Genomic DNA, 26,771 nt, shown 5'->3' on the forward strand with positions numbered 1-26,771 from the left:
ATTTGCTTTGTCCCTTTTTTCCTTTTCCTTTTTCTCCCTCCTGATATGTTTTAAAGCAAATCCCAGAAATTCTGTCATTTCAGCCCTCCATACTTCACCGTACATCTCCAAGCAGCACATTTCTGACCCAACCACCCTGTCATTATCACGTCTGGTCCCCAGCGTATGATCCGATCTCCCAAATTAGCTCCAAAATAACTTTTTTTTTCTTTGTCTGGTTTGTTCAAATCAGGATCCAAACAAATTCTACTCATTATATCTGGTTGTTATGTCTCTTAAGTTTTTCTTAATCTGCAGCATTTCCTTCCAACTACCATTTGTGGCTTTTTTCCTTCATGCCATTGACTGGTAGACATCTATTCTTTTGAACTGTAGAGTGTCCCGTTTTCTGTATTTGGCTGATTGCTTCCTTGTGGTATCATTTAACTTTGTCCTGCATCTCCTCAAGTTTCCTAAATGAAATTTTTGGTCTCAGAACTCCTTTATACTCTTAAATTATTAAAGGCCTCAAAGAGCTTTCAGTTATGTGGATTATATCTATCAACTTTACTGTATTAGAAATTAAAGCTGAGAAATTTAAAGCGTATATACTAGTTAGAACAATCGTGATTTTGTTAAATTGTAATTTTGTTATCCCAAAAACATTTTTTAAAAATTTTATTTATTTACTTATTTGTCAGAGAGAGAGAGAGAGAGCTCATGCATACACAAGCAGGCAGAGTGGCAGGCAAGAGGCGGAGAAAGAAGCAGGCTCACTGCCGAGCAAGGAGCCTGATGTGGGACTTGATCCCAGGACTTGATCATGACCTGAGCTGAAGGCAGTGGCTTAACCAGCTGAGCCACCCAGGCGTCCCCACAAAAATAGGTTTTTAATTAAAACTATGTTTTCCAAAACAAAGTTATTTAGAAGAGTGGCATTGTTTTACATTTTGGTACATTTCTTATGTCTGCCTTAATAGAAGACAGATTCTCATGTCTGTTTGTGTACACATCACTTTGTGATACCACACAACTAGTAGCCTACGATTCAGGCATGAGAGAATGAGGGTGGAAAAACTGAATGATGTCTCAGTATTATGAGAATGGTTTTGACCTCATGGACCGCCTGGTGAAATGGTCCTCTGGATCGTACTTTAAAAGACAACTGCTTTAAGAGGCCTGATTCTAGATTCAGGTTCAACTTTGGTAAGAGTACTTCATAGATGTTGATGTATGCTTTGTGTTTTATCATTAGGATACACTTGCTATTTTGTCATTATCATTGATCCTAGGATTCACTGGTGGGCTCAAGTGAGCTATTTTGCTTTTAAATAGAGTGGTGCCAACATTCCATGCTATTAGTAGTTGTAAGTATATGTTTTCACCATCTTTATCAGTGTTCTGAGTATTTTCAGTTTTTCCTAATTAATAGAAGAGAGATGTCATCATAGTTTACTCTTCAATTTCTTTGCTAATTTTTTTTTTTTTTACATTTTTCTGTGTGTTCACTTATTTGATCTATTGTGTATCAGTTTATGTTGGCACCTATCTGTTTAACTTATTGATGGCTTTTTAATGAACTTGGACAAAATTCTTAATCTAAGACATATTTGAGCCCTTCTTATTCACTATAATATTTTGCCCTTTCTGTGTTGTGTTTTACCTTTGGTTATGCCATGTTTTATATACCGAAGTCATTTTGACTGGTGATCATTTTCCTTGTTGAGTGTGAACTTCTAGGAAATGGAAAATTGGTAGCTGCTGAATTTGGAATCTCATAGTTAGAAAGGACTGTAGGAATGAGCTGCTCTTCTTCCTGACTTTACAAGAAAAGAAAAAAAGGAAGACCTAGAGAAGTTATGGTTTATTCATCCATACATTGAGTTGGTGCTGGAGCTGAGACTAGAGACTGTTTCCTCTCAATTCTACTGCCATTTCTAATAAGCACTTCAGTTGAATTTAGAATAAGAATGGGGGCCTTTGTCTTTTGGTTAGAGTCAGAGATTCCTGATTTTCTTATCATGAATTTTGTGCTTTGTGAAGGATTTCTTCTTAGTAGAATAGTATTGCAGCTGTTAAACTAGTGGAAAAAATACTGCTACTTTTCCTTTCTTTCTTTGAGAGAGAGCAAGCGAGCAAGTGCGAGCTGGGAAGGGCAAAGGGAGAAAGAGAATCTTAAGTAGGCTCCATGTTCAGCATGGAGCCCGATGCGGGGCTTGATCTCACAACCCTGAGATCATGACCTCAGCTGAAATCAAGAGTCAGATGCTTAACTGACAGAGCTACCTTGGCGTCCCCCCTCAAGTACTAATTCTTATACTCATTTTCATTTTTATATACATAAACATTTAGAAACACTCTGAGTATTTAAAGTATTATTGCCTTCCCAGAGTAAAAAATGATTCAGTTTTGACTATTTTGCTTAACAGGAAGCCTGCAGACCTGCAGAACTTGGCTCCTGGGACCCACCCACCATTTATAACTTTCAACAATGAAGTCAAAACGGATGTAAATAAGATTGAAGAATTTCTCGAAGAAGTCTTATGCCCTCCCAAGTGAGTATCAAAGAAAGATATGCATGAAAATATTGCCATTTTCTTTAAAGTTTTGGTCTTTTCTGGCCCTTAGAGATCTTTCTCTGGATGGTACAGGAGTTCAATCCAACAGCGTTAACTTTCAGTGACTAGGGCTTCTCTTTACTCATTATAATTAATGCTACAGTTAATGCTACACTGGTGTCAGAACAGGCTTCTGCCTAGGCCAATAAGCATAGGTAGGAATGTGATTAAGCTATAGCGTATACACTGAAAGTAGGTTTGGGACGTGAGAACTAGGTTAGGAAAGACTGGTTCTTTGAGGGGAATTGGTCCCCAACTGAGAAGAGAAGAGATGGGGAGAGACAGATTCAGACTGAACCCAGCTGGAAGCTCCAAGCAGGCGGTGCAGGTTGCTGGGGGATTTCTTATCAGGTCATTTTAAAGGTAACTGTCTGAAGCTGTCACCCAAGGGAATTGACTATTTAGACTGTATCCCTGGGATTCAGTTTTTATTTAAGTATTTCTTTGAAGTGTTCTAGATTCCCAGGTCCTGCACATTAGTGCACATGGTCATAATTTTAAGGTACTCAACTAGAGGTATGGGTGACAGATAGATGGACTACAAGGACAGTTACCTGAATTGCAAATGTGCCATTTTGCATTGTACTGTAATCTTGGTATAGGTTCAACGCATTAGGGTTTGCTTTAGGCTTTTCTGGTTTCATTATTCTGAAAAACTGAAATGTTTTTCTTCTGGCCCAAGCCTTTCTTGCTAGTTGATTTGACTCTTGCTCTCCATATCCAGATAAATTTCCTAGAACTGGGATTATTGGGTCAGAGGGTTCTAAAATAACCAGTTACTCAGAATTTATTCATTCATTTATTCTACAATTACTAGGCAACAAAGCCTTTTGAATACGGTAGTGAATAAGACATAATTCCTATCCTCAGGAAACACACTCCAGTATGGATGGAGAGGTTGTGGTGTGGTGAGGGAAAGTGAGTGGAACCAGGAAAGGCTTTAAAAAAGAATGAACACTTGGATTAGCTTTAATGTACAAAAAGAGGCATCTCACAGGTGAATGAAGGAACAATGGGCATTCCAGGCTTTCTTCAACTGTAGGAACAACAATTGTAGTTATTCCTTCTTGCTATTTTTCTCAGAGGTTATGGACATGAAGATAATGGTAGAACCAATATAAAAATATTCTGGTTTCTTAGCAGCTTCTGTAAGATGTGTCATCATTTTTAATTAGACCTTTCAAATAAACATTTTCTTCCTTCTTCTTTTTTTTCTTTTTAATGTTTTATTTTTAAGTAATCTCTGCATCCACTGTGGGGCTCAGACGTACAACCCTGAGATCAAGAGTTGGATGCTTCACCAACTGAGCCAGGCAGGCACCCCCAAAATAAATATTTATCACTTTGCTTTTTTTTTTTTTTTTAAAGATTTTATTTATTTATTTGACAGACAAAGATCACAAGTAGACAGAAAGGCAGGCAGAGAGAGAGAGGAGGAAACAGGCTCCCTGCAGAGCACAGAGCCTGATGTGGGACTCGATCCCAGGACCTTGAGATCATGACCTGAGCAGAAGGCAGAGGCCCAACCCACTGAGCCACCCAGGCGCCCCTCACTTTGCTTTTTTATATATAGAAATTTCAACTTGATTTTGTTTGGGCATATTCATAGAGCTGCTCTAACCAGAGATTGTCTCTTCTTTCAGTTTAAATAATTTAATTTAAAACTTGGAGATCTTTCAGTTCTAACGGGTTCGCGGTGTGCTAAATTGAAGGGTATTTTTCTTGTGGGATTTTTTTTTTTTTTTTTTTTTGGTAAATCATTTTATTTTATCATACTAAATGTACTCTTTAATCCCAATCCCTATTTCCATTATTTTCCTTGTCTTTCTGTTATAGTTTTTATTCTGAAGAGAGTTTCTAAATAAAGTTTTAAAAATTTCACTTTGTTTATAGAAGCAAGTACTTTAGATGTTGCTGATGCCTCTGCTGTTACTAACGAACATTCCAGGGCTAATTATGTGCCATGCACTATGCACTATGCACTGTGGATTATCTCACTCTTCTCCAAGACTTTGTGGAGAAACTAAAGACGAAGAATCTAACTTGTCCTAGTTTTATAGTTACTGGTGGCAGAGCTCTTCAAAGCCTGGCCTGTAAGACTTCAAAAACCCGTGTTTCTTCTGTTTTCCTCCTCCTCTTTTTCTATTTTTTATTTTGCTGAGTTTGACTTTTACAAAAGAGGTGAAATATAAGTCTGTAATTGGGATTGTGCTTCAGTGAGTGTAAAATTGTAGGCCGGCTCAGGCTTGGAGGAAAGGCAGGAGAGAAATCAAAGATAGTTTCTCCTGCAATGAACTAGTGTGACTGAAGGTGGCTGTCAAACTAAATTTAATGAATCCGTTTTAAGAAATAGGTGAGGCTTCACTTCAGATGAGTGAGATCAAGACCTGAGCCAAAATGAAGAGTCAGACGCTTAACCAGCTGAGCCACCCAGGTGTCCCCTCAGTTTTTATTTCCCTGCGTTGGAACAGCATGTTTCCACTGGGAGTGCTGTCCCCTGATTGGGCTCCACAGCCCCTGAGGTAACAGACAGCAGAGTCTTTATCATGCAGAATTGTTTCTAGAGGAGGAGCTAGAGGAAGTTCTTTCCAGGATCACGGGGCATTCCTTTCCCTTTCCTGTGTTCTAGGGCATTCAAGGACGGGCCTGGCTCTCCGCCTTTCCCCTTCAGAACAAGGAGGGCCTTGGGGCCTTAACTAGGGCTCATCCTCCTCCTAACGCTGAGTGAGAGCCTTCTTGTTTCTAGACCGAATGAAGAGAAAAGGCAGAGGAGTTGCACAAGCTGGCAGACCAGAATCTAGCATTTTCTAATAACATGTTTTTGGCATTTGATGATACTGAGAACAGAGTGTTTTTGTGTGAGCACTTCTGATTCAGTCATGACAAAGATAAATACAGGCAACTGTTTGTTCCAGAGTTGTTCAGAATCTAGAGACTAGTGAAGAGCTTAAAGCAAGGAAGTTTTGCTGGTCTGTGTGACCAGTCTACCTCGAAAGAAGAAACTTGATCCATCTTCTCCTCTGGGGAAAGTATTTATAAATATATATTTCACTCCCCTTGCTTGAATGGAGGGAATACTTTGTCCAGAAAAGCTTTGAAACTTGGATTTTTAACTGAGGCAGCCTTGAGTGCATGGCTCACTTTCTGATGACAGGATAGAAGGGAAGGGGAGTTGACAGTTTTGGAGAAGGACCCTATAAAGTGTTAGTAAGCCTTTTTTTTTTTTTTTTTTTAAGATTTTATTTATTTCACAGAGATCATATGCAGAGAAGTAGGCAGGGGCGGGGGTGGGGGGCGGCAAGAAGGCTCCCTGCCGAGCAGAGAGCCCTGTGTGGGGCTCCATCCCAGGACCCAGAGATCATGACCTGAGCTGAAGGCAGAGGCTTAACCCACTGAGCCACCCCAGGTCCCCCCCCTGCTTTTTTAAAGTGAGAAATACAGTGAAAGTTGAATTTACAAGGGTAACTTAGTGGGTTGTATAATCAGACTTTATTCTTACATTCCCATGAGAAAGAAAATGTCTGAGGTCTTTCCTAAAAGGATGGAAATACTCTTAGCTAGTCTTAGCGTTAATAGTCTGTGACGTCATACAGACTAAAGGGCGGATCTGAAAGTCTGCACTCCCTGGATGCTGGTGTCCATGATGTTGTTGACACGTGGCCTTTTATTGATTATTTGCCTGCCTTTTGTCAAATGTTGAAATGAGACTGTCAGTCATTGAAAAGTTTTGCTTTATCAAGCTATTTGGGACAGTGATTAATGATGAATTACTAAAATCCGGTGTTTGGGGGAATGCAGAATAAGCTGGCAACTGAATGAGGACCTCTTGGTTTAGAATTTATCTTTCAGAGAGAATCTGATCTGTAGTAAAACAAAAACAGCACTTGATTTGGGGACAGGAGACCAGTTGTAGTTTGGCAGCACTTTTAACTAGTCTAGGGATTTGAGGGACCCAGTATATGAACTTTCTAGAATATAATTTCCTTTTAGGCAAAATGAGAGTTTTAGGTGAATGGTCTCTTGCAGTTCTGGTATCGAATGCATTAAGTTAGTAGTACGGATTTAATGGTTTGTCTTGGAGAAGAATAGGGCCTGTTTAACCTGCTTTAGAGAACAGTGCTTTTTTGTTTTGTTTTATTTTGTTTTTAAGAATTGTAATAGCATCCGTTTTCATATGGATAAGGATATGCTAGTTGCAAATCCTTCTGCATTCTTACCTGTTCATTAAAATAGGTCTCTAGTATGCCTCTGTGTACTCGTCAGTATAACCTCTGCACTTAGTATAATGCCTGAGACAGAGTAGACCCTTAATAATTGGAATCAATGAATATATGTGAACAATGAAGGTATAAATGATCTGCGGTGTCAGCCTTCCCTTCCAGCTGCCTTCATTAGAAAAAGGAGGTACTGCTAAATATTGGTTGGGAAAAAAAGAATAATTTTGGAAACTTGGCTAGTGGAAGACATAGTGTATTGAAGAGTCACTTATGTTCTTTGTGCTATTTTTTGTTTGAAATGGAATGAGTCAATGAAGTTACTGTATTACAAGCAGTAAAAACATTTAAACTGGAGCCTGGTTGTTTTTATAGTCAAAGGGAATTCAGGGATGTTGAACCTGGAATTAACTCTTTTAGCACAAGCAGGGGGGAAAAAAAGGAGGATAAAGTTTTCTACAGTTAAGGGGAGGGGAAAAATAAAAAAATAATCAAGCAATCATATATTACTAATTTAGTGTACATAATCTATAACTTCATGAAATTCATTTACTATAATTGTTCACTGAAAAATTCATCCTTTAAATATTTTTATTTATAAGAGAAATCTTTAAGCTTAAAAATAGAGAGATATTAAAAAGGAAGATGAATTGAACATATATATATTCAGTAGGTATTTTTAAATCTCCGGTATCCATTTTTTTAGATCTGTCTCTCCTAGAATTCAGAATTGCACATGTAAAAAAATTTGAATAAAAAAAACTAACCAGACACTACAGCTTGCAACTGAACTAAACTTCTTCCTAAGAATACCTCGCCTTCATTTTTAATTTTTAAAAAAGTGGCAAGACAGCATCCTAAAATACATGAAGAAATCTAAATTACCAGTTTAATGTTAGGTCCCCCCCCCCCCAAAGTCTTGACTGCATCAAGCCCAGTTTCCAGTGAAATTTTACAGGGCCTTTAAACAGATGAAGTGTTCCCTAAAACGGTGCTAATGGTCAGAATTCCTGTGGAGCCGACTCCCAGTGGGTGTAGCTGTCTGTGGAAGAGAGGAGGGAGGAGCTGAGTCTTCTCACATATATTTTCCAATTTGAGGAGGAAATAGACACTGAGTATGTGTGTTTGGAATTTAAATATATAAAATACACATTTGTGTGGTTGGAAAAAACAAAAAAAGGCTGTGTGTCATGAATGTCCGTTTTCAAAGCAGATAAACTTTGTAAGAGCACTTGTGAGCAGAATTCCCGAAGTCTTACTGTTCTGTTGCTCGGTACCACCCTTACCAATATCTAGCCCATGGGACGTTCTGTAAAATCCCAAGTGTGGAGTTGAAGTGAGTGATATGCTTCCTGCTATCTTTGTCCTTAAACTACTGTGGATGACCCGAGATGCCCGCCTTTACCCGCTTTCCGGGTTCTCTGGTAGCATCGAGTGTTTCAGTGCATGGCGATTGCCAGGGACCTGGTAGGCATTTCTGTTTTAAGAAGGCTCTGTAGTTGAAATGTGGCTTCCACAATGGCAGAAGTGAATTTTTAACTTTCTGTAACACCGGTTCACTCAAATTCATATTCAGATAGCCAGCCACGCTTCACGAAATGGCTACCATATTGGAAATTCAGATATGGAGTATTTCCATCATTACAGAAAGTTCTTTTGGACAGTGCTGCTCCAGACTTCTCTTTCTAAGAGGCCCATTGGCTTGGCACATGCCTCTGAGCAAGTAGACTGTTTCCCCAACATCCTAATTTATAAAATGGAGGTAGAGTGTGGATGCCCTTTGGTTGCCAAGAAAATTAATATGTGAACAAAAACACTGCAGAGCTTTGTCTCCTCAAGAAAAAACACATCTTAAAAATACCATAGAAAATAGATGATGGCATTTCTTAAAGTAATAACTGTTAAAAGGTGTCAAGAAACTGCTGGCACAGTGGTTTGTTGATGGAGAAAACTTACAAGGATCTATCATCCATTCTCACTTTTCCCCCTCAGGTACTTGAAGCTTTCACCAAAACACCCTGAATCAAATACTGCTGGAATGGACATCTTTGCCAAATTCTCCGCATTTATCAAGAATTCAAGGCCAGAGGCTAATGAAGGTAAAACACACACACACAAAACCCCACAAATGATTGGATCACCACTGCACATATACCAAAAAAGCCCTAAGTAAATCCAAAAATCCTGTTAGGACAGTGATTTTAAATTAATATTTTGGAGTCCAGACCTTCCCATTAAGTATTAAAAACTGGCTTTCAAAGTTGACTTGAGATTTGATGATAAGCAGGGTAAGTCCTTAAATTTCTGTTTTCCTGTTTTTGGCTAGTGGGACAGTGCCTGGGATGGTAGATGTACAATACAATGTTTATCGAATGAATTGTTTTCCTGAAGGGGGAACTATACAGAGAATTAACGGGACATCAGAAACAATGAGTGGTGTGGGTGTGGTGCTTTGGAATGGATCGATACAACTTCCTTTAGATTATTACTAAATCTTTTGTTTCTTATTGGATTCTGGTCACTTGAAGTCAGCCTGCGTGGGTTTTTGTGATAATTCACCTTCAAGAGCAATTTGGGGAGTTAGTCTAAGAGAGCATGTATCTCCCCCATCTTCCTAATTTCTCTGCATCCTAAAAGGGGATTTTAGTTTCAAGTCCTGTTTTCATGTGAGAATTGTTTAGGGTAGTACAGATACAAAGTCCTTATTTTCTATATCAAAGGACAACACTATCTTATTTCGTTTACCAAACGTATGTGTGGTGAAGGGAAGCCTCTTTGAAAGAGGTCCATTTAATGAGCCTTGTCTTAACTACACCATTCAGTCATTTTTCTTCTTTGCGATGTCGAGCATTGTTCTGTCTGAGTAAAACTCTCCAGAGAGAACATTAGTGTTTAATTAAAAGTAATTACAGCAACAAAAACGCCAGCTCCTAAAGACACTTTAATCCGTCATGGTTTTGGACAGTTTGGTGGCGTGGGTGCAGTTCTTTTGGGTAGAAACTTATGGCTGCAAATGAACAAGAAAACCAAAGGGAAGAAATTATCAGTGCCGGTTAAACAAGCATCTTTTAAAAAAGGGAAGCACTCACTGATTTCCTTATGTGGTTTCTATGGGCAGAGATCCAAGCCATTCAGGCCGGTATTTTTTTATTATTAAATTTTAAAATTGCGGTATTTTATAATCTAGTATTGAATTTCAAGGGTTTCTGGGATGATATTCACTGCATGATATCACTGCATGATATTCACTGCATGTGATGTTTTTCTGCAGCAGAGGGAAAGAGGGAAAGGCCGTAGTGCGCGGGCCTGGCTTACAGCTCTTCAGTGTGTTCCAGTAGCTGCCTTGGTTTAGGGACAACTTCCCTAAGTGACTGGCTCTTTTTCTGCCTGCTGTTTCAGTGTAAGCATTTTATACTCTAAACAAACAGTTACGATGGAGCCCCTCCTGTCCACAGACAGTATCTTTTCTGTCATACCCTTCCTGCCTGCAGAGGATTTCTTTTCATGAAATCATTCCCCGCCCTTTTTAAAAAAGATTTTATTTATTACACACACACACACACACACACACATACACAGAGCACAAACAGGCAGAGTAGCTGACAGAGGGAGAGAAAGAAGCAGGCTCCCCCGTCGGGCAAGGAGCCCGATGCTTGACTCGATCCCAGGACCCTGGACCATAACCTGAGCCGAAGGCAGCTGCTTAACTGACTGAGCCATCCAGGCCTCCCCGAAATCATCCTTTTATATCCAGATGCTCTTGCCCATAGTTCCTGAACCATCTGAGTTCAATTCATAATGTTTTCATTTCTCTGTGTAGTTTTTGGAAGCTGGAGGGTGGCTGAATTTCTTTTGACACTTGGTGGGGAGGAAAGGGAAATAAAATATGTTTGCTAAAAAAAAAAAAACACACAAAACCAAACAATTGCTTTGGGGATGGGATAGAGGGGAGAGAACATGGGAGAAAGTGACTCACTTAAGTATAACTTTGTATTCTATTTTTTTCCTATCAGTTTGTTGCTGTCTTAAGTAGCCACCTACGCTTGCTGTCCTTATAATGTTGTAACCAATGAGAACAAACAACATAACGGATCACTAGAAGGCTTTATATTAAATTACCTCTTGGTAAATAAGAATTCCAGTTGCCAAGCAACTTTCCCCATAGGACCTGTCACTGCCAGGAGACTTTAGAAAACAATATTCCAAATCACTTTGGAGCTTACTGAGTATATGTAGATCTGTTGAAGGTGTCTTGTCTATTTAGTGCAATAAAATGCCTTAAATCAGCCTTGGAAATTAGTGTTCCAGCTCCTCCTCCTCCCAAACTATGAACCACTTACAAAGAGATGGAGTTGTCATTTTACGTGGTAACTCAGAGTAGGCAAAGTTTTGATCAGTTTTACCAACCTACTAAATATTTTGCAAAATTCAATATGTTTGGGCAATGTTAAGACCTTTTAAGATGTAATTCTAAGTAAGGGATTCGATGCCTAGATGCTGTGGTGTTGGGTCAGTGAAAGAGAAGTGTCAGTGCTTAGATTGGGTACAAAATACACAAATAGGGCTTAAAGAATAAAACAAAGGGAAATACAGGAGAGAGAGAGAAAGGGAGGGAGAAAGAAAAAAAAGAATGAATGAATGAATTTTTGGTAACATGTCCAAGCTGATCGGAAGTAAGTTTGTGTAATCTTTTGAAGCAATAAAGAAATTAATAGGTAATTCCTTTTATTAGAATGGGTTAGATATGACCTGTTCCAGATCTGGGTTTGTTTTCTTTTTTCCCACTTCTTTGATTTCGTTAATAGATATAAATTATTAAACTCCCAAATATAACCAGTAGATAATTTATTAGTGTGTTGGTATTTATAATACTCTTAAGAGCCCAGTGAATTTAGTAGTGATGAAATCTGCCATTTTGTTCTAGAGCATATTTCATAATGTCCAAATTCTCATTTTTAAGTGGAGGCAAGGAATCTATAGGTTTTCATTCATTCATTTTTACTCAGAATTCCTCCCTGCCTGTCTCCCTTCCTTTTTTTCTCTCTCTGTGGAAGTGTTTGGAATCAGAGGATGGTTATTCATCATTGTAGCTATGGAACCAAATTGTATTATTATTATTTAATCATCTTTACTTTTTTTTTAAAAAAGATTTTATTTGAGAGAAAAGAGAGAGAGTGCATGAGCACGGGGAGGGACAGAGGGAGAAGCAGTCTCCTCACTGAGCAAGGAACCTGTTACTGGACTTGATCCTAGGACTCTGGCTGGCATCATGAACTGAGCTGAGGGCAGAGGCTTAACCCACTGAGCCACTCAGGTGCCCCATCATCTTTAAATACTCCTGACCTCTCCCTATTTTCTATTGGCCTTTAAAAATTATTTGCATAAGACTGCCCTTTACTGAAATTAGCAGTAGCTTTAAAATACAGTTTTATCCTTGTAAGGGCTCATAATTTTGGTATTCTTCATTGTGAATTGTAGTCTTTTCCTACAGCAAATATGGTCATGTTAAATCTAATGCTTTCTGTTTTGCATTTACTCAAATTATATTCACAATTGACTAATGTATGCTTGTTGAAAAAGTTAAAAGCGTTTAGAAATAAATTCAATAAAACTTTAGTGCCCCTTCTTAACCTCATTTGAGCTCTTCCCCAACAGTTAATATTCATCCTTTTTTTCTATGTAATTTTGCAAATATTGTGTATGAGTGTGCATTCATGTGTATATTTATATTTTGCAATCATTTTTTCACATATTATGTGGTAGAAGTCCTTCCATATCAAAATGTAGATCTACCTCACTTTTTATAAATACTGTTTAATATTCCATAATACGGATTTTTATTTAACTGTTTCCCTGTTGATAGTCATCTAGATTGTCTCAAGTTTTTTTTATTGTGACAAACAGTGCGAGTGAATATCCTTGTGCTAGATTCCAAATAGGTCAGAAGATTTTGTTTCCCAAAAGTCTACACCAGTTTATATTCCCACTAATGTGAAAGTATTCATTTCCCCTCACTTCTGACCCTGGCATGGGTGTGCTTATGCGTGTGTTGTGTGTGTTTTAAAATTTCGCTATATCTCATAGGCAAAAAAGGGTGTTTTGATTTTCAGAATTAATCTAAAACTAATCGGATAGCCTCTATCACAGTTAAGTACTAATTTTTTTGGAGAGCTTTTTAAATACCTTCCTTAGCGATAACCAGCATTACCACAGCAAGGGTATTAGAGAATGGTTGTGTTAAGACAAGGAGCTCCTTTTTCATAGCTTGCTACTGCCTCCTAGTGGTTAGTCTTGACATTTTCTTTATCTTAATTCCTTTGTGGTTTGTCTTCAAAACTTCATTTTGAATGATGCTCTTTAGTACCTCTTGGCCCCTCTGTTTTTCTCAGTTTTGTTGGCCTTCCTCAGGTTGTTACATAAGAATCGAATCAAACTAATTCACCATTCTTTGTTTACATTAATATACCCTTTATTCTGAGATTCTTAATGAAAAATTAATATTTCTAGAAGGTACAGCAATTCAGCTTCATTGCAGGTGCTTACCTAGGTCCAAAATTGTAGAAAGAATAGTAATTTTAATGTTTACCAGTGACTTAGTTTTAGTATGTGCATCGCTTCTAGGATTATAAACATCATATGTTTCAAACCTTATAAATTCAGAGTATTTTAGTTTTTCTGTTGAATATATTTGAAAATTAATCCAGGAGAAGGATGAATTTAGAGCAGGTTGGAGGTCACAAACTTGCCCAGACTTTGTTTCAGTGTTTGAATTCAGACAGTATTATCTTCCATAGAGGCCACAACCGTTCGTTGTAATCTGGTCGAAGAATAAATCCTTATATCTAATGTGCATTTATTCTGTACTCACTGATTTTGATAGGAAGCATATTGAGTCTTTAAGTTGGTTCTTTGACAGTCCCGAGATGCTGCTGTCCCTTCCTTCTCACCACCCACCACCCCCTTTTAAGTACACCATGAAATTTCCATCCTGCCCTAGACTCCTTAAGTAACCTAGCTATTTCTCACATTTTATTCTCTTGGCACTTTATAAATTTAACATTTCATGACTGCGTGCATGATCAGTAACTTGCATGTAATCAATGAAAGGTTATATTTACTGCTTCTGTATTTTTGACCTTTTCTTTTAAATGGCTTGGTTCCTTGTGACTTCCACAGCTACAGCTCAGCTTCTCTAGTTTATTGGGCTCCAGTGTCCTTCTGCTTAACTCTTTTTTCTAAGAAATCAACTAGCTTCATCCTGGCTATGGCTAGAGTGCCTTTTATTCATAAAATAAGTAGATCCTTGATCTTGTCCTCTGTCACTTGACATATATACATTCCAGTGTGTTTGATATGTTACCTAAGTAAAAAGTTTTACCAGTTCTTCTTTACATTTTAAAATGGCTCTTATGTTCTATGGCAATATGCCATTCCTACCTCCTTTTCAGCTTCCCACAGATATTTGTATCTGATTGTTCAGATACAAATATCTCCACTCACCTGACTTTTTAAAAAAAAGTATCTATTCTACATATTCACCTGATTTCCTTTTGAATCTTCTCTAGACATTTAAGAAACTCCAAACTTTTATATATAATTATTGGCCTTCCTCCGTCTGTGACAGATATAGAACAGATGTTTAATTCGTGCTTGGGTAGAATGCTGTGAATGTTAGGGGCTATACAGAAGAGGCACAAGACACGGACTTTACCTTCAAAGAAAACAGAGTCCAGTTAAGGAAGCAAGAATAATGCATTGATTTAAAAACAAGAATTAGAAGGAAGAGGTTCATGATTTAGTAGACTATTAGTTTAATATAAACCATCCCTGAGTTTAAAAATTTAACAACTCTAAAAATCTAACAGTGCTAATGTTAAAAGACTGAACATAACTAATCCTTTTTTTTTTTTTTTTTTTTAAGATTGCGAGCAAGCGGGGCGTTGGGGGGCAGAGGGAAAGAGAGAGTCTCAAGCAGGCTCCACGCCCAGCACGGAGCCCAGCAAGGGGCTCCATATCTTGACCCTGAGATCATGTCCTGAGCTGAAATCAAGAGTGGACACTTCACTGACTGAGCCACCCAGGTGCCCCACCAATACATATTTTTCAGACATATTAAAAATGACAAGATAGTCAGTTATCAGATACTGATTTTAATATAGAGATTCATATTCAAAGCTAAAAGAACAATGTGGAAAATTTGAACTAAGAAATGGACATTATAAAAATCCAAATGGAAGTCCTAGAATTTAGACATATGATATCTGAGATTATGAATCCAGTATATGAACCGAACAGATGAGACAGTGATGAAGAATTAGTGAACTTGAAGAGAGGTCAGAAGGAAATAGCTAATGGAAGCGCAGAGACAAAAGGACAAACAAAACAAACTGGAGGAATAAGTGCAAGATTTGCGGAACACAACGGAGAGAGGAACACATGTCTGTAAGTGGAGTCCCAGAAGGGGAGGGAAGATGGAGCCAAAGACATGGAGGTAATCGCCAAGAATTTGCCAAAACTGATGAAAGGTAACAGGCCATGGAGTCAAACATTACGCCACCCCAGCAGGACAGATATAAAGAGAACCACACCTGTGTGTACATAGGCACCTGCTGAGAACCAGACAGAATCTTACCGATGGCAGAGAGTTGGTTAAGGTAAAGCAGCGAGAGTGAGCACTGATTCTCAGCAGCAGCAGTAGAATCCAGAAGACAATCTTCAGAGCTCTTCAGAGAGCTAAAAGTGAATTAAAGTTCTATAAGTAGTGAAATACTCTTCAAGCAAGCACATCCAAATAATTTTTTGTTTTTGCCTCAAGATATGACCTTTATATTTATTCCCCTGGATTCATATACTTGCTAAACCGGTCCGCTTTTTCTTACCACCTTTTCCGTGAGCCTCAAAATTTACTATTTAGTTTACGGTTCCAGTGGTCATAACATACCCACGTTCTCTAAGATGTCAGTCAGGGTCGTTTTTATTTGATGTTCAGAATAAGGCAAATTCTCCTTCATTTCTGTATCTTTCCAGTAGGATATTATCCACTCTTCCTATGTCCCATGGCTGCTCTGAGAATTGATTCTATTATATATTCACCAAATGTTTCAGCTGAAAAAAATGCTGTAAGAATGTAATAATTAAGACATTAATTTTTTATTTATGAACTTTAATAAGTGATGGTGAAATAGACATTTTTAAACAAACAAAAACTGAGTACATATCTCTGTAGACTCCCCCTAGAATAAATATATAGTTTTTCAGCAAGAAGAAATATGACTTCAGATGTACAGCAAGAGATGCAAGAAGGGAGGAAAGCAAAAAGTAGTATAAATACATTATAAAGTGTAAATGAATATTGTCTGTATAAAAAACAGTAACACCTTGTGGAATTTAAAATCCAAGTGAAATGAATATACATGACAATAGCAGCCTTCAGGACAGGAGGGAGGTAGTGACAGCAGAGGGTTATGAGGCCCTTTCCTTATCCTGGAAGTGCTGAAAGTTATAAGTGAACTTTAGTAAGTCAGGGGAACAAAGACTAGTAAGAGTGTGTAATACACTAATAGAGGGAGAAATTAATAATAAATTTTAAAAACTTAATCCAAAAGAAGCAAGAGAACACAGAGCAAGTAGAAATCAAAATGTACGATGACAGATTTAAACCAAAGTTTATAGTAATTACGTTCAATGTAGATGACTTAAATACTCCAAGTCGAAGACGTCACTTGGCAGCTGGCTCCAAAATATGTTGTTGGGACTCCTGGGTGCCTCAGTGGGTTAAGCAGCTGCCTTCGGCTCAGGTCATGACCCCAGGCTACTGGGATCAAGTTCTGCATCGGGCTTCTTGCTTGGTGGGGAGCCTGCTTCTCCCTCTGCCTGCTCTCCCTCCTGCTCCCCCTGCTTGTGTGCTCTCTCTCTCTCTGACAAATAAATCTTTTAAAAAAGTGTTGCTTATGTGCAAGAACGAATACAGCATACACGTGAAACACACACGTATTAGGGGAGGTGAAGTTAAAGTGGTGTGAATACCAACCAAAAGAAGTGGGCAAAGCTGCACCGATACCAGACAAGGAGACATTAAGAAGCACCAACTAGACATAATGAAGCATGTTTCAAACTGGTTTAAAGGGGTAATCTACCTGAAAGAATGATTCTGAATCTGTATTACTAAATACCTAGCCTGAAAATATAGAAGCCAAATTCATAGAATTAAAAGAGAAATAAACTAATGCACATTCTTGGTGGGAGATTTTTAACTCAATCCCTTAATAACTGTTAGAATCACCCAAAGACGAGGCATCAGAGGGTCTAGCAGGACTGAACAACACAACGGACACGTGTAGTCTCGCTGATGGGTACTTAGAACACCGTCCCCAATGACTGACTTATACATCTGGTTTTCAAATGCTCGTAAGAACACTTCATCAACATTGACTGTAAAGCTGGGCCGTAAAGCAAATCTGAAAATTTTTCCAAAAAGTGGAAATTGAAATCATGCAGAATATATTGTTTTCTGGCCACAAAGACAAGAAGCTAGAGATCCGTGACAAAAATCACAGCTAGAAAATTTCTGCGTCTTTGGAAACTTAGCAGTGCGCTTCTAGTAACCCATGGGCTGAAGAAAAATAAAATTATGAAAGACAACAGAGGTCTATTTATGTGATATGGCTAACATTGTGCTTAAAGGGAAACTTCTACCTCTGAGTGCTTATATTAGAAAAAAAGATGGGAAATCTGACCGTCTGCACCTCGAGGGTTAGGTAGGAAAAGATCAAGTGAAACCCAAGAAGGTAGAGAATGGAAATGCTATTGAGCAGATTTCCTTGAAATAGTAAACAAATATGACAGAGAGTCAGCAAGGCTAAAATTTCTTTGAAAAGTCAATAAATTGATATATCAGTTTATCAAATTGATAAATCTTGACAAGAAAAATCCAGAAAAATGAGAAAGGCTGTAGTAACCAGTATTAGAAATGAAAGGGGATTGTTACAGGACTTACATTGAAGTGATTCTTAGAGGATATTATGAAAGTTTTTATGCTTATAAATTTGAAAACACTATCAGTTAAATTTACAGGAAGTAAAGTATAACAGAATTACTATAGGAGGGCATAAAATGTAAATAGTTTTACAGCTATAATTTAAAACCATTTCTTTTTTTTTAAATATGATTTTTAAAAAGATTTTATTTATTTATTTGACAGAGAGATCACAAGTAGGCAGAGAGAGAGGAGGAAGCAGGCTTCCTGCTGAGCAGAGAGCTTGATGCGGGGCTCGATCCCAGGACCCTGAGATCATGACCTGAGCCGAAGGCAGAGGCTTAACCCACTGAGCCACCCAGGCGCCCCTAAAACCATTTTTAAAAGAAATTCCAGACCCAGATAGCTCCACCGATGCATTTCTTCTAAGCATTTGGGGAAGACGTAACATTGGCGTTACACAGTCTTACAGGGAACAGGAGAGAGGAAGATACTTCCCAGCTTGCTTTTTGAGGGCAACCTTGACACTCAGACCACACAAGAACATCAAAAGAAAGATGACTTCAGATAGTCTCTCCCAAACATAGATGCAAAAGTCTAAAATAAAACACACCTAATCCAGCAATATGAGAAAAGATAATACACACAACCAGGTGGGGTTTAACTGAGGAAGGGAAGATTGTTTAAACATGAAACTATCTCTATAAATTCATAGAATAAAGGAGAAAAATGTGATCATTTCAATAGAAGCAGAAAAAGTACTTGATAAAATTTGATACTTAGGGTACGATGATTTTTTTTTTCCTTAACGAACTAGATATAGCAGGGAAGTGCCTTAATTTGGCAAGAGAATCTACAAAAACTTCAGCAAATATCATATGTAACAGGGAACTAGTAAAACGTTTCCTTTGAGACTGGGAACTAGGAAGTGGTGCTCACTGTCCCCACTTCTGTTCAGCACTGAAGTGGAGGTCTTGGCCAATACGATAGGCAAGAAAAAGAAAAAAAAGGTAAGAGCATTGTAAAGGAAGGAACAAATTTTGTCATTATTCTTAAGCAATATAATTGTGTATGTAGCAAATCCAAAGGAATCTACTGAGAAACTGTAGGAATAAAAAAAATGAATTAGCAAGGTTACTGTGTATGAGGCCATTAGAAGAATCAGTTGTGTTTTTGCATGCTAGCAACAAACCACAGAAAACTGCAAAAATATTTACACCATCAAAATGTCAGATTTTTAAAAAAAGATTTTATTTATTTATTTGACAGAGATCGCAAATAGGCAGAGAGGCTGGCAGAGAGAGAGGGAAGCAGGCTCCCTGCTGAGCAGAGAGCCCGATGTGGGGCTCAATCCCAGGACCCTGGGATCATGACCTGAGCCACAGGCAGAGGCTTTAACTCACTGAGCCACCCAGGTGCCCCAAAATGTCAGATATTTTTAAAAGAAGTCAGGTATTTAGGGGAATCAATCCAATAAAAGATGAGCAAAGCCTCTACATAGAAAACATACAACACTGAAAGAGATGAATTTAAATAAGCAGTATTGATAGGTTGGCAGCCTCAGTATTATAAAGATGCCTGTTCTCAAGTTGGGCTCTGTTGAATCTGTAGATCATTCAAAAGCCCGGCTAGTTTTCTGTGCATGCGTACATGCACGCATGTGTGTAAATTGACATGCTAATTCTAAAATTAATTAGGGAAATGGAAGGAACCAAGAATAGCAAAATAGCAAAAATGATCTTGAAGAGAGACAATATTATCTGATATCAAGACTTATAAAGGAATAGTAGTTAAAACAGTGTTGTACTAATACTAGAATAGACGAATAGAACAGTGAAACCAAATACGGAGTCAAGAAAATACCCCTGTCTCACACCCTACACAAAAACTAGCTCGAGGACGGTTGTAGATATAAATATGAATGGTAAATAATATACCTTCTAGAAGATAATGGAGGGTGTCTTCATAATTTGGGGATAGGTAAGATTTCCTCTTAATCTGGATGAAGCACTCATTGTGGAAGAAACAATTGATTAATTGGACATTAGTTTTAGTAACTTTGATTTGTAAAAAGTCACCATTTAGGGAGTGAAAAGGGTGAAGGTACACGTAACATGTAGAAGCACAACGGGTTTGCAACTGTAATTTATAGAGAACTACAAATAAGATAAGCTACGTAATGAAGAATGAGCAAACGGCACTTCACAGAAAGAGGATATCCAAATAGTAAATAGGAGAAGGTGTTACACCTGATTGGTCATCCCCCCAAGTGACTAAAGCTGACCCTACTGAGTGGTGTTGAAGGTGTGAAGTCACTGGGACGTCTCTGCACCGCTCTTTGTCGTGTGGGACTTGGCAAGTGGATCGCAGTTTCTCCTCAACCTGAGCACAGGTATACCCAGTAACCCACAGCTCCACTTTTGAGTGGACTAGGAACAGACGTGCACCGAAAGATTTGTCCAAGAACGTTTGCTACCCGATTAATCATGAGCCTCAAACCGGAAACAATACAGACCCCAGTAAGGGCATGGACGAGCACTTACATAATCGCACAGTGGAATGCTGTGTGACAGTGACTGTGGCCTACCTGCTTGGTGCAGCTCCACAGATGATGATCCTTAGGGCACTACCCTGGGCCCTCCATCTGGGCGCTCCACCTGGGCACTCCACCCGTCCTTCACTTCCCTGGCTTCGGCGCTCATTTGTGTTCTCAGGATTTCCAGTCGTACTGCTCCAGCCCAGATTGTTCCAGACACTGTGGCCCAGCCGTCTGTCTGGCGCTTCTACATGGATGTCCCACGGACACCTCAAAAGCAGCACGCACTGAACTCATGTCCGCACCCCATGAACCTGCTTCTTTAGGCAGGGAAATGTGGCAGCAAATGATACCAGCGTTTGCCCTGGGAATCATTTGTTGGCCGTTTCTCTGTGCTGTGCCCGTTCCCCAAAATGTAAATGCAAACTGCTTTGTCCAAGAGCGGGTTTAACGATGCTTAGAGGAACAGTTGGCATGTAGTAGGGGCTCACGCCTGTATTTTGTTAAAAACATCTATCGTTTTTCCATACTCAGTTTTGTTTCCAAGCTCTGTTGGTTTTTGTCTTCTAAGTATGTCTAAAATCCACTTACTCCTCTGGAGTAAGCTCCTTATCTAGCTCAGACTGCCATCCGTTGTCTACACTGCTAGGAGGGGGCCAAGGCATGAGTGGGTGGGAGCAATTTGGAAGAAGAGCAGCATAGAAAACTTTTGTCTTTTTCTCTAATGGAACTAAATTTGTTCAAACTTATAACTGTATTGGTTGTCACCTCATGACGTTTAGCTTTCTTCCATGACCGAGCACTGCAGTCAGCAGTGTGAGCTTGGCATTCTGGGAGTGGGGGGTGAAGGGGGCCTGGGAAGGTAAAGGATAAGAAGCGATAATAGAAGACTCGTCTGTTGTTATTCCCTATTCCTCTCTAAGGACATCCCCACCCCATCCGCTAAAGGTCACTACCCTTGACTTTCCAGGTATACCGGGGTGGCTCTGTCCCACTCGTCTCTGAATTATAACAATCATAGCTTCTTAATCTATTTGGTTGAAGAGCCCCCTGATGCACTATTGTAACTTGAACTCTCTACTCAGATGCCTGCATGTTATTATAAAATAATAATTTTATTATTATATGTTCTTGGCTTCCTATGTATTACAAGACAGTACAAAAACTTCATGCTTTCTGCTTGGATGGTCTGTATTGGATCTTAGCATGTTTCTTGGTTACAAATCCAAATATTACTGGGGAAATAGGCATTCAAATTCGGGGCAAGAATCTCTGTCTTGGCAAAATTTTCTTTCCTAGACTTGAATTAATAGCTTTGCCTTTTCTCACTCATTTTTCTAGTTTGAACAGCAAGTGTGTCAGGTCATAGTATGTTTGTAAGTGGGGCATTTAGTTGCTGAGTTGTTACAGATTCCAGTTTTTGAAACTGTCATGCCCTTTTCTGTATTTACCTGAACAAATGTACTTGCTTGTCTCATCCCTTGTCCCTCGTAAATAAGCTCCAGGAGAGCAGGAACCTTGCCTGTCCTGTTCTGCGGCACTTCATGTCAGCGTAAACATTTGATAAAATAGTTACTGACCGGAAGAGTATTGCTGCTGCTTTGGGGCTTGGGTGGTTTTCTGTCTTACAGTATCCCCATCTTTCTTTCAGCATTGGAGAGGGGTCTCTTGAAAACCCTGCAGAAACTGGATGAATATTTGAATTCTCCACTCCCTGATGAAATTGATGAGAATAGTATGGAAGACATTAAGTTTTCTACGCGTAAATTTCTGGATGGCAATGAAATGACATTAGCTGATTGCAACCTGCTTCCCAAGCTGCACATTGTCAAGGTAGGCCAGTTGGATGTGGTGTCACGTTGCCATTAGACCACATATTCTCTGTACTAAGATAGCACTTTCTTTGTCTATGACATACTTTTTTTTTTTTCTTTTTGATCTGATATATGACTAGGAACCCCGAACATTATAACTTAATGCTATTTAGTTAGTAGAATGGAAAATTATGTCTTAAAATTGAGGCATATGAAGAATGTGTGTGTGTGTGTGTGTGTGTGTGTGTGTGTGTGTGTGTGTGTGACTGTTTAAAAATTCAAAAATGTAGCAGGAAAGTTTGAATTGAGTTTACTACATTGACTTATGTTGTCAAATTCTGTTCTTTGATCGCCTGGTTATATCCATACAAGGCAAAGAAATATTTACTGAGCATTTATTGTGTAAGACACTATGCTAAATAGAGTAGTAGTTAACACTAGTTGTATGACAAAGATCAAGACCAAGGAAAACAGAATCGTGTATGCGCCTTCAAACATTTACCTGGGGATTCCCCCGGCTGTCCCTCTGGGTCACCAGGGCAGGCGTTTGCAATCCTTGTCACATTACTGAAGTTCTGATGTACCCTGCAGCCCTTGTCATTGTTTAAAACTCTAGTTAGAATGAAGGGGACTTCTTCCCAAATAGAAGCAGTTCTCAGAGATTCACAGAATTCATATGCCCTAAAATCAGAGCTAAGTCTGGTTTACAAGTCATGGAAAATAAATGTTAACTTTTGATGTCTTTGTATTTCAGGTGGTGGCCAAAAAATACCGCAACTTTGATATTCCGAAAGGGATGACCGGCATCTGGAGATACTTAACTAATGCGTACAGTAGGGACGAGTTCACCAACACTTGTCCCAGTGATAAGGAGGTCGAAATAGCCTATAGTGATGTAGCCAAAAGACTTACCAAGTAAATGTCACTGATGAGAGAGATGTCTTTGCATCTTCCCCTAAGAATATGCTTTTCCTAACAGACTGCTCCTGTTCCTATAAAGTAGAAATTTTATTTTGCATGAACGTGCAGTTATTCAAGATAACGATAAAGGATAGACAAGGTATAGTAGCTATCTTTAAATATACACTCCTAAGCAGTATTATGTTTAAAACTCTGTATCCTGTGTCCCTCCCCTGCCCCATACCCTCCTCTCCTTTAATTCAGAAACACGCCGCCACACTCCCCACTTGAGCAGTAGATCGCTGTCTGTCCAGAGCCCTGACTGATTCGTCTGTCCACAGTGGACAGAGGGCCGAACTTCGGATGTGCCGTGTTTAACTGTTAAAATAGTACCCACGACCTCCTCAGTCAGCCCCAAATTGGTGCACAGTGCATGGTACAAGGAATATTTATGTATTCTGGGAATTGTATAATATGTAGTAAGAGTATATGAAAGGACCGCTACTGTATCAGAATACTCTGTTTCAGTTCAGTCTGTCCTGGGTCTGTCACCACCGGTGAAGAGAGCCTTCCACAGAAAGTCACTACAGAGTTTGCTGTTTTTACTTTGTACATGGATTTTTACTTTTGCGCAAAAACATTTATCCTTCATGCCAGTTCTGTCTGAGGCTCTGTAGAAGCTAAAAGTTCAGAGAGAGAGGGGTGATGCCCTGAAGATCTTCCTCAAGCATGAGAAAAACCAATGGGCCCCTGCTACTCTGTCCGCATGTGTTGTTTTTTTATGTGTATTCTGCCCAGTGCCATTTGTTTGGAACTTGATTGCTTTCCTCCTTTATTTTAAAAAGCTCCCTTTTTGGTAAGCATAGACCTTGCTGTCCAGAGATCTGTTGAGTAACACTACATAAACTGATACTTAATTGATTTAGCTACAGCAGTACAACAACTTGTAATGTCAATTAACGCAGGTATTAACCTAAGGAATATAGCTTGGGTCTATCAAAATATTAGGCAGAATTTTGTTTCTGAAGCATATTTAATTCGTATGGATAATCTAAAGGATGCATTATCCATCATATATCAAAAGCAAGGTAAAACACACATTACCAGCTTTCCCATTCCACTCCCCCTCCCCAGTGACTGTTAAACTCTGGGTAGAGGGTGGTTCACTCCTTTTGAACTATATTATAGTTGTAATGGTGAGTACGTATTTACTGCAGTTTTGCCTAATCTCAATCATTGAACTTCCTTCGATTAAATTTTTCTAAAGCTACATTGAGGAATAGCACTCTGCATGTTTGTTTTTTAATCGAAGTCCTAAACCAGGAATGATTGGTTCTCTAACAAGGGAAGATGAACTTGGTAAAAATAAAACAAAAGTTTGCTACGTATTTATTCATTTTTAAAAAATGGACTTCCTAAGTACTACTGCTCCAAAGACCGTGGTTGTAACTAAAATACATTTTTGGTAATTTTTTTATATGTAACTTGTTTAAGATGTGCTATTTCTCATAGGCTGTTTTTGGAAATTTATATTATTGCTTTAAAATGGCAATGTTTCCCCCCCCTTTGGTGTGTTAACATTTAGTAATCACTGGCGTTAGGGAAGCAACCTGATTTTTATAAGCATATACTGCATTTTTTAACCTATCAGTACTTAGCTTGGTACAGAAAGATAAGCTCCAGATTGAATCCATTTGGCTCAGGGAGGTTTCTTTGCCTTGCCCTTCTTACAACTCCTTATTGCTGATTAAAAGTCTGGGCACCCACCTTTTTGTAATTAAATATTGGATAGTGACTTATCTGGTTGCAAGAAAAGCACTCAGGTTATCACTGAGAAATTCCAGAGCAGTAGTTTCAGTGGGTGAAAATGTCCTGTGTGCACCAGGACACAGGCAGCCATCGCCACTTCCCACCTCCTTTTAAACCAGTAGTGACTTGACACTCAGGCGATACTGAACCTCGCCTTAGGGCTCTCAAAGTATGAAAAAGATTCAGGAGAAGGGTCTGTTCTTCCCAGTGAGCAGGGGACTGAGTGGTGCAGAATAGAGGGGCTAATGAGCACGGAGGTACATTGCTCAAAATAGAGGGACGAAACCACATTCTGAAATTCAGTCATGAACTGTTTTCACTTTGGATATTTATTCTCTTCATTGTCTCTTGATTGTATTTGGCTCTCTCTCTAGATGTCCAAGAAAGGCCGGGCTGTCTGTTACGATTTTGATGTAGAAAGACAGATTTTATTATTATGTTATCAGGGAAGATAGTTAGATGAAATTGAGATTGGCATATGGACAAAAGCTAGGAAAAAGGATGACCCAGAACATGATTTTTTCCCTCATTTTATACTTGTGGAAAGATCATAGCTTAAAATCTTGGGAGATTTTAGGGCATAAAAGTTTTCATGGCAGTTCATGTAGTGTGTATGAACTGATATAATGCAGACCATCTGATGCTGTTTTTACAACTAAATCATTTGTTTCCTCATTTAAGCCCCTTCTGTACCACTTCAGCAAGATTAGAGTCTGAATGGAAACTCTCACTTTTTTTCATTTTCCAATGAATTCTGAGAAATTTTTCTGTTGAACAGTTGGAAAGCTCTTTACTATTTCAGTTGATATAACTTCCTTTTTTAAAAAAATGTAGATGTAGATTTTCAATATCCCTCTAATATCTTTTATTAGGATCATTGACTTTTGTGATGAAAATCATATATATAAGATTTGATTTCTTGATAACTCAGCTTACACAATTTATTTTTAAACTCTTGAGCAATCTGTATACAATGAAGAGATTTCTGACATTTATTCTTACACTAAGTTGATCAACTCTAGAATTTAGGCATTTTAACGTCTGTTGAGTTTTGAATCTCTTCAGAGTTACATAGCTAGCTTTTGTTTCTGTACATTTAAAATATCCACTTAGGAAATATCTACAAGGTAAAAAATGAGAAGAAATAGCAATGTATTTTTTCATGAACATTTTGATAAACATTTCATCATTTATTGATTAACCATTCTCTTTCACTGGTTATAATCAGTATTTGATTCAGAGAGGGAAGCATTCATCGTTGATATACTATATAGGCTTTTTAAAAAAATTCTATCCTTTACAAATGATCAGGATTAGGGCTGTCAAAATTATATTTTTATCATGGAAAAAAATTCAATTCCCTCAGTCTTAATGTTGAACAGAATTGGAGTATTTTCTTTAGAATTACTTGAAAAGGCAAATGAAAGCTTATTATAGAATGCTTGTATTTTCTTTTCTCTCTCTAGAACCAGTATATTGCTGGCAGCTATTGTATTAAAAAAAATAAAGTATATTTTCACTATCATAAAATGTTCTTTTTTCCCCCACCTCATGAAAATAAATAACAACCTGGGGTAAAAGTGTTTTACTTGAGACTGCTTTTTTCCATGAGAGGGTGACTCAACACATTTAATAGATTAAAGGGGAAAAAAAATCATATGGTCATCTCAGTAGGTGCATAAAATAATTTGATAGAAACTTTTATGATTCTCATTCTTAGCAAAGTAGGGCCAGAGATTAAAATATTTTTTACCTGAAAAGCCATCTGCCAAGAACCTACAGTTAATTTCATATATAAATATGAAATAAAGCCCTCCCATTAAAGCCAGGAATAAGACAGGATTGCCTTCTATCACAGCTATTATTTGGCTACTTTTTACAGCTACTTTATTAGAAGTGTGCTAGTCAATGCAGTAAAATCTGTAG

At 38.4% G+C, this 26,771-nt stretch overlaps 1 protein-coding gene across 1 annotated transcript in view; it reads left to right on the forward strand.

The window, feature by feature from the left end:
• CLIC4 (chloride intracellular channel 4) overlaps nucleotides 1-26,425 on the forward strand; it is a 70,504-nt gene extending 44,079 nt beyond the window's left edge. Inside the window, exons 3-6 of the mRNA XM_082684720.1 lie at nucleotides 2,409-2,534; nucleotides 8,804-8,910; nucleotides 21,974-22,155; nucleotides 22,891-26,425. Coding sequence (XP_082540846.1) covers nucleotides 2,409-2,534; nucleotides 8,804-8,910; nucleotides 21,974-22,155; nucleotides 22,891-23,055 — 580 coding nt within the window. The 3' untranslated portion in view covers nucleotides 23,056-26,425. The remainder of the gene's footprint in view (nucleotides 1-2,408; nucleotides 2,535-8,803; nucleotides 8,911-21,973; nucleotides 22,156-22,890) is intronic.
• Nucleotides 26,426-26,771: the final 346 nt, after the last annotated feature.

The sequence above is a fragment of the Mustela nivalis genome, assembly GCF_964662115.1.
Source record: "Mustela nivalis genome assembly, chromosome: 10".
Taxonomy (NCBI): Eukaryota; Metazoa; Chordata; class Mammalia; order Carnivora; family Mustelidae; genus Mustela; species Mustela nivalis.